Source organism: Triticum aestivum, chromosome 5D, assembly GCF_018294505.1.
Source record: "Triticum aestivum cultivar Chinese Spring chromosome 5D, IWGSC CS RefSeq v2.1, whole genome shotgun sequence".
NCBI lineage: Eukaryota > Viridiplantae > Streptophyta > Magnoliopsida > Poales > Poaceae > Triticum > Triticum aestivum.
In genome coordinates, this window is record NC_057808.1 from 439,057,708 (window position 1) to 439,065,364 (window position 7,657).

The window sequence follows — 7,657 nt, forward strand, 5'->3', positions numbered from 1 at the left end:
AACATATACATGACAGGTTTCAGTCATTAGCTTGTCCTTGTGAATGTTCTAGACCAAAAGATCTATTTGCGTGGTACTAGATTCTAGCACATACAATACTTAAATCTATAGATTTACCACTCCTTTATGAGTTATAGCATATAACAGAAATCTAGCAACAGAAGTGAGCACATGTATTTTTTATGATATAGAGCCGTTAGGCTTCACATGTATGTGCAAGATACAAATATTTTTCAGTTTTAACATAGAACAGAAACATCCTATTAACAGAAGTGAACGCATTCCTTTTCTAAATGAAGAGCATTCTTTACTCATTCGGAATCAGAGTTACAGAGTCATTGCAAGCCAACTCAACAATGGTGGGACATGCTCCATCCATAGATTAGTAATCCTAATTTGATGTCCAAATGATGGAGAATGCTAGGAGAAGATTACATTTGAACAAATTTTGATCCCATGATGTGACTTACCACTTTGAGAATATTAACTTTGAGTTTGTAAAGTAAGTGTTAAGCAAAATTACTCTTGACATGTTTTGGAAATTAAAAAAAAAACAATTTGTTCAGGACCACTGTAACTCGGCAAGAGGTTGTGAAGCTAAAACTCCATAGACAAAGTGCTTGGCTTGTACTTAAATTTTTTTTGTTTGCATAAAATTGTAATGAACATTGCACACGTGCAAAGCACGTGCCTTCGACTAGTTATATATAGTTGTAAAATATTTATTGAATATAAGTAGAATAATTGAATGGAAAACACTTTCCCATGCATGGTTGATGTTGAGGTGGGGTTTTCACATCCATGATTGCATGTTGAGGTGGGCTTATCTTATTCATAATTAAATGGTAAGATGGCATGCTTGCATGTTGAGATAAATAAGTTGGTGGTGATGACTCTCTTTGGTGCATAGGATTCATATTATATGAACAGAAATAATACGATTCGATAAATTGCAAATCGGCTTGGTTGTTCTCACAAGTAAATTGCCTGCTAGAAATTTTGATCTCAAGTAGATTTAAAATCTGAACCCAAGCATTAAATTTAGAAAAAGGCCCATTTTACTACCCTGAACAAAGTCGATAGTTCACATAACCCGCAGAAGTTCAAAATGGTTCACTTAACCCCTTCATAAAACCAATACCGTTCAACAATCAGCCAAAGTGGATTTGGTCAGGTGATTTTGCTGAGTTGGACTCGGTCAAGGTTGTTTTGTTGACCGTAGGGCCTCCTGCTCCTTCCATGTGTAGCCTAGGGCCTCTCCGGCCGGCAACGCACGTGGCCTGGCCACCAGCGGCGACAGGTGTGGGGAGCTGGGGGTCACCGGCGGCGACCAGTACGTTGGGCTGGGGCTGAACTAGGAGCACCGTGGCTCATTCTTTCCCTATCTCTCTCAGATTCGAGCACCGGATCAAGTACCACAGAGCGCCACCAGCCGTCGACGTAGCCACCGGCGACCCCTCGCCAAACCACTATGTCCAAAGCCTCCAAAATCTCACGCCGGTCCTCTGCACCAAAGGATTCAAGCCCATACTCCCGGAGTCAACCCATCGGGTTGTCTTCTCCGACTGCAGCCACTGGACGCTGATGAATGCTTTGTCGCACATAGACGAGCCCCAGCCTAGCCTTCACCACCGTTAGACTCGCGGTGAGCCTCTCTCGGTTCTTCCTCTCCTTGAGAGCTAGCACTCGTGTTGTAGTTGTCGTCCACGCAAGCTCAGCGTCGCCGTTCTCCTCATTGCTGAGCTCCCCTTGTGTCGTTATGCTACCTACAGTACCCCCATAGGTCCGTAGATTTCGCCCAGCTGCTTAGTTCGCTTGGGTTCGTGCCGTAACACCGACGTTGTCAGAGCAGTGCCTCTGCCGCCGCTCAGCTCCTGTTGACGTATAATGTGCTGCCTAGTCTCTTCCATCAGATCGGTCTTTTGGTTGCATTGGCTAGAGCATGCACTTCTAAATGGTATCGGAGCCAAGAGGTCTTGAGTTCAAGACCCGGCTGGCGCAATTAAATTGCAGCCCACTTTCGGTCCACGTTTAGGCCTGAGGGAGCCGCACGTGAGGGGGAGTGTTGACGTATAATGTGTTGCCTAGTCTCTTTCATCAGATCGGTCTTTTGGTTGCATTGGCTAGAGCATGCACTTCTACAGCTCCATCAGTAGCCTGCTTCCAGCCATCCCATGGCCTCCTACAAACACCCATGGATGCGCGCGAGCGCAAGCTATGCCTTGGTAGCCTCCAATGCCACCGTCGTGGCCTCCGGCGGAACACCGCCATGATTTGAGGTCGTCGGCAGTTAACCCCGACCGTGCAGACATGCGGTGTCATTAGTTTTGGTTGATTAAGGTTAGTTCGAGACAGTGACATGTGGGTCCCCCACTGTTAATGTAGTTAGGGCTAAATAAATACCCTGTTAGTTTATGTGCCACTGAGATGTGGGCCCCATGTGTCATATTTGACCAGCACAGTCAGCGTTGACCGGACCCAGCAGTCAGTGAGAGTGGCGAGGAGAGAGGGACTCACCTCAGGTCCTAAATATATGTTTCCTAAAGCATGATCATTGGAGCTTAAGACCGAAATCTCCGGTCTCATCCACAAACTCCATTTCCCTTAATAAGTTAAACCATTGCAATTCATCTGTTCCATTTGCACGGGGGGAGGGGCTACCACTTCAACTTGTTCCATTTGCATGGTGGAGTCTTGCAAGTCTCCTAAAGCATGATCATTGGAGCTTAAGACCGAAATCTCCGGTCTCATCCACAAACTCCATTTCCCCTAATAAGTTAAACCATTGCAATTCATCTGATTGATCAGAAACAATCAAGTCCAGCAGCTCTTTCCTAGAGGCTTGCAAAGATGGAGGGATACTATCTTTGAGCTGAGGGCAAAGATAGAACATGCATGATGCTCACTGGTCTGGGTAGCATTGGAGCTAATTTCGAGTCCACGTCTGTAAGCAGGCCAAATACAGAGGTAATCTGGTGAAAGATAAGCCATTCACACCATCTTGGATTCATAGCTCTGATTTGCACCCAGACTTGTTGCGCCTTGGAATGGTCATGAATCCCGGCTTTCAACACTTGTACATTTACCATCACATCCTCTTTGACAAGACCAAAGCAAGCATAACCTGAGAGCGAGAGCTGTGGAGGCAAACCAAACAGCCCCTGTTTTGGCACGGATCACGTGCAGTTCAGTGCAGAGTATCGTGTATTTTGTGTGTGTGTGTGTGTTTTTTTGATAAAACGAACAGCTGAGCTTGGTGGAACGGAACAAAGGCAAACATTGGTTTGGTATATAAATGCGATGGATGCCCGCTTGTGAGAGCAATGGAGTCGGACGAGTAAAAAACAAGGGGGTTTGTTATTACAGTATCGTTTACCGGTGGTACGATCGATGTTGTTGGCCTCGAGGTTTGGACGGTTCGTATGATCGTGTGCGTATGGGCACGAATCTTTCTCTCTTTTTTGCTCGCCCGACGGACAGCCGGTTTCAACGGGTCCTGCCTGTTCTTGGGGGGCGGCCTGCATAGGACCATGCATGGATGCGCCGTGCCAAGTGCGTGTCGATCCCTGGTGCCACAGAGTTCCTTTGGTAAACAAACGTTGACGAGTACATACGATCAGCTACAAGTGCTCGTGGCGGAGAGGCCAAGCACGGTGCACCCATGCATGACATTAACATCACGGTGCCACGCGGACATTAACATCACGAATTCATTTCACCCGCAAAAAAAAAACATTACGAATTCATTTATTTTATTTACGATCCACTTCCTGTTTGAAATACTACTCGTAGTACTACTACAAGGCGCAGCGTAGTGTACAAACTTGGGGCCTTTCACGTAGGGTAGGAGGAAAACTGCAATAAATGGACGCCGATATGAGGAAAGGCCGCGCCTGCCTGCCACCGTGCGTGACAGGCGGCAAGTGCTCCGGCCAGTGGACGCGCGCGCGCGGGGCCCACTTGCTACAAGCCCATGCCGGCCTACACCGTGCGACCAGAATCGCACGGCCCTGGTTTGATCACCCGTCAAACCAGGCAATGACCACCCCACCGCCCACCTCGCCCCCGCGTGCCGCCGTGCAGGCGCACTGCCCCACGCCACGGACTCTCTCACCGCCACCCCACCGCTCTCCTCCTCTACCTCCGCGCCATTGCGCCTCCCCAACATTTAAACAGCCACGCCAAACAAATCCACACACGCCGCCCCGTACTGCTCCACTGTACCACCACCACCCGCACTGCTGCAACACAGTCCCACTCTCCCACTATCCCCCAGCTCCAGCTCCAGCCGAGCTAGCTCCCATCGCCGCCACGCCGGCAATGGCGACCCCGTGCCCCCTCCCCGCCCTCCTCCTCCTCACCCTCGCCGCGCTGTCCCTGTCCCTGTCCCCCACCCCGGCCGCGGCGGCGCGGTTCGCGTGCAACGCCACGGCGCCGCGGGCATCCACCTGCCAGGCCCTGGTCTCCTACTCCCCGCCCAACGCCACCACCCTGGCGGCCGTCCGCGCGCTCTTCCAGCTCCGCTCGCACCGGGCGCTGCTCGCCTCCAACAACCTCCCGCCCTCCACGCCCACCACCGCCCCGGCCCCGTCCCCGGTCCGCGTCCGCCTGCCCTGCCTCTGCTCCGGCGGGGCCGGCGCCACCTTCCAGCGGCCCACGTACAAGGTCCGCGCGGGCGACACGCTCGACGCCGTGGCCCGCGGCGCCTTCGCGGGGCTCGTCACCTACCGCGACATCGCCGCCGCCAACAACGTGTCCGACCCCAACCGGGTCGCCGTGGGGCAGGAGCTCTGGGTGCCCCTGCCCTGCAGCTGCGACCCCGTCGGGGGGGAGCCCGTCGTGCACCTCACGTACGTCGCGCCTGCCGGGAGCTCCGTCGCCGGGATAGCGGAGGAGTACGGGACCACGGAGGAGACGATACTGGCGCTCAACCGCATGCCCGACGCCAAGAGCCTCCTCGCCGGCCAGGTCCTCGACGTGCCGCTCCGAGGTAATGCCGCCACAAAGATCTCTCTCCTTTTGCTATGCATTTTCGCCTCCTCTTTTTGTGTTGTTCTGTTCAGTGATAAACCGTTAGGATATCTCTTCTTTTTGCGATAGTTTGCTACTGATTGTACATTGTGCTTGTGCTATATGTAGTTCTTTATTATTGGTGCATCCAACAAATTATAGGATGCAATGGCGGTTGCTGATGTGAAGCTGCATCTATCAAACATTTTCTGAACTCTTTTTAGGTTCTTTCTGCTGGTAAAAGTGGAGGGAGCCATGGAGGTGCTTTGCCAACACAAAGTTGAAAGTTCTATCTCTTTTCTTGACCCTCTTTGACTCTTTGTAGATTGTAGTACGAGTAGTAGTACTTTTTCACAATGTCCCGAGGTTGCTTTTCAGATTGTTTGCCCTGAAAAGTTGTGCTTGTGATGGGCAAAAAGGGGGTTTTCTACCTTGCAAGTTGCAACACATATCATACTACCTTGGTTCAGATTAGAGTCTTGGATATGCTGCCACTTGAATCTGAAGTTATGAACAGTTAACATTTCCCGTATGGTATGGTTGATTCCAGGAGGTTAACCCATCTTCTTTCTCTGAGGAAAAAATTGGACCAAAAGAATTGTAGTACTACTAGCCGGGTTAAATTATCGTAGCAGGACCAAATGACTCAGTCAAGAATCTGTCTGTCTTTTAATTTGCAAGTCATTCAATATGTTCATACATATGCGACCTGGTTAATTTGCGTTCTCCCATTCATGACAATGCCTGTATATGTTGAGATGCTCGTTACAGTTTACTTTCTGCTCTTTATCTCTCTGAATTTGACTGAACTGCTGTCATCAAGCTTAACCTGTCATAGTGTCATGAACGTTGTAACGCTTCCGCAAGTTAATACTCTCCATATCATATACTTTTTGTTTGCGAGGGACATCGTATACCTTCGAATTGTACAGTTACTCATACAGAGTTCAGTTTAGGAATTCTGGTTTAACATACCGTGATACTTGTGCAGCTTGCTCTTCTGCCATTAGCAGCTCGGCCATCGACCGCAACCTCCGCGTCCCGAACGCGAGCTACATCCTCACGGCCAACAACTGCATCATGTGCGGCTGCAGCTCCACCACTTGGCAGTGAGTAACTTCGTGGGCTAGTCAGCTTCTTGTCATTCCTACTAAATCATAATGTACATGCCACTGAAACTGACGAAATCTGAACTTGGCAATGCTCTGAAAATGTTCAGGCTGGACTGCCAGCCGACGCAAGGGTTGACACCCTCCTGCCCGGCGGCGAAATGCGGAGACCTGTTCCTGGGGAACACGTCGACGTCCGCGACCTCGACCTGCGAGAGCACGACGTGCTCCTACGCCGGCTACACGAACAGCTCCTCGTTCACCATCCTCGCCAACCTCACCACCAGCTCCGTGTGCAACGGTGAGCGCTAGCCATTAGCTGTACATTTTCATTGTTGTGTACAAATGCCATTGTCATTGACACCGGCTTGTTGGTTGTGGCAGCTGCTGGGATATCGCCGGCCGCGCAGCCGTCCCACTCCTTGGCGTCCAGATTGGGGTCGCCGGCGCGGTGGTCGGAGCTGATCGTCGGGCTCCATGTCGCTCTACTGTGCCTCGGGTTTCTGCGCCGTGATTGAGTAGCAATTCAGATTCTTGTCGCTGGACGTGTAGTTCTGTCTTGTGAGTAATTTGGGACGCGCTGCATGTGCATGTGCGGCTCCGGTTTGCAGGATGTGTTAGAAGGCAGACGTTAGGGGAACACTCGCTCTGTGTTAGAAGGTGCTCGTAGATCAGATCGGGGCAGATTTGTAGTGCCGAACAGTATTTCCAGCGTTCTTGGTTTTGGCCTGGTGTTATCACTGTTTTGCTATAAAATGGGGACCCTCTTTGTTTTAGGATTTCGCTACAAACCGAACTCCAGGCTTTTAACCATCCGAACTCCACGCTTTTAACCATGACAAATTAAACGTGTTTTTAGGATGGCAATTCCTTTTAGCAAGCATGGCAATTCCTTCAGTTTTTGGCAATGATTTGCTATGCTTCTTAGAGGGAATTTTCATCCTTGTGTCAACATAATTTGCCATTAAAAAGGCGTTCACTATGGATTCTTCGCGATTAAAGACACATAAGAAATTAGATTCGGGGAGATAAGTGGCTAGTCAATGCTAGACTCAGAGAACAATATCTGGCTCTATATAATATTGTACATCATGTTGAAAATATGAGCAAATTATGATGAGATTTAATCCGAATAAACACAAAATAAATCAAGACAGCAATAACACAGATTTCATTAATCATGCGGACTAGCATAGTAGATGAACAGACCGAATCTAAGGCATAGACCAGAATCATGAATTCTACCATGATCTCGAACAAGAGGGATAAAATCACATACGGTGCAATGGGAGCAGAACCGTTGGCACTGGCGTTGTCGCCCATGTCGTTGAGGAAGAGGTTGGCGAGGTCGGGGAAGAAGTCGTCATTGCCAGCAGTCGCGCGAGTGCGCTTCCAAAAACCTGATCGTCCCTCTCCCGTAAAGGATCACGTGAGGCGGGGTTCAGGAGGCCTGTTGTCCCTTCTCACGGTGCACGCCGGAAGGAGGGATGGAGAAGACTTGCGTGGCGGCGCAATGATCTGAAACGGTGCGAAACCAT

At 49.9% G+C, this 7,657-nt stretch overlaps 1 protein-coding gene across 1 annotated transcript; it reads left to right on the forward strand.

The window, feature by feature from the left end:
• Positions 1-4,000: 4,000 nt before the first annotated feature.
• Positions 4,001-6,895, forward strand: LOC123122505 (chitin elicitor-binding protein). The gene is made up of 4 exons (XM_044542704.1): positions 4,001-4,990; positions 6,002-6,119; positions 6,230-6,420; positions 6,504-6,895. Exons 1-4 carry the CDS (start codon positions 4,039-4,041, stop codon positions 6,635-6,637), a joined length of 1,395 nt encoding a protein of 464 aa, XP_044398639.1. The 5' UTR covers positions 4,001-4,038; the 3' UTR covers positions 6,638-6,895.
• The last annotated feature ends 762 nt before the right edge of the window (positions 6,896-7,657 follow it).

Bases quoted from the DNA above. Each gene is read 5' to 3' on its own strand.
- LOC123122505 (XM_044542704.1), top strand. From the start codon at position 4,039: ATGACCACCCCACCGCCCACCTCGCCCCCGCGTGCCGCCGTGCAGGCG. The intron at 4,991-6,001 runs GTAATGCCGCCA...ATACTTGTGCAG, and splicing joins CCTCGACGTGCCGCTCCGAG to CTTGCTCTTCTGCCATTAGC. The intron at 6,120-6,229 runs GTGAGTAACTTC...GAAAATGTTCAG, and splicing joins TGCAGCTCCACCACTTGGCA to GCTGGACTGCCAGCCGACGC.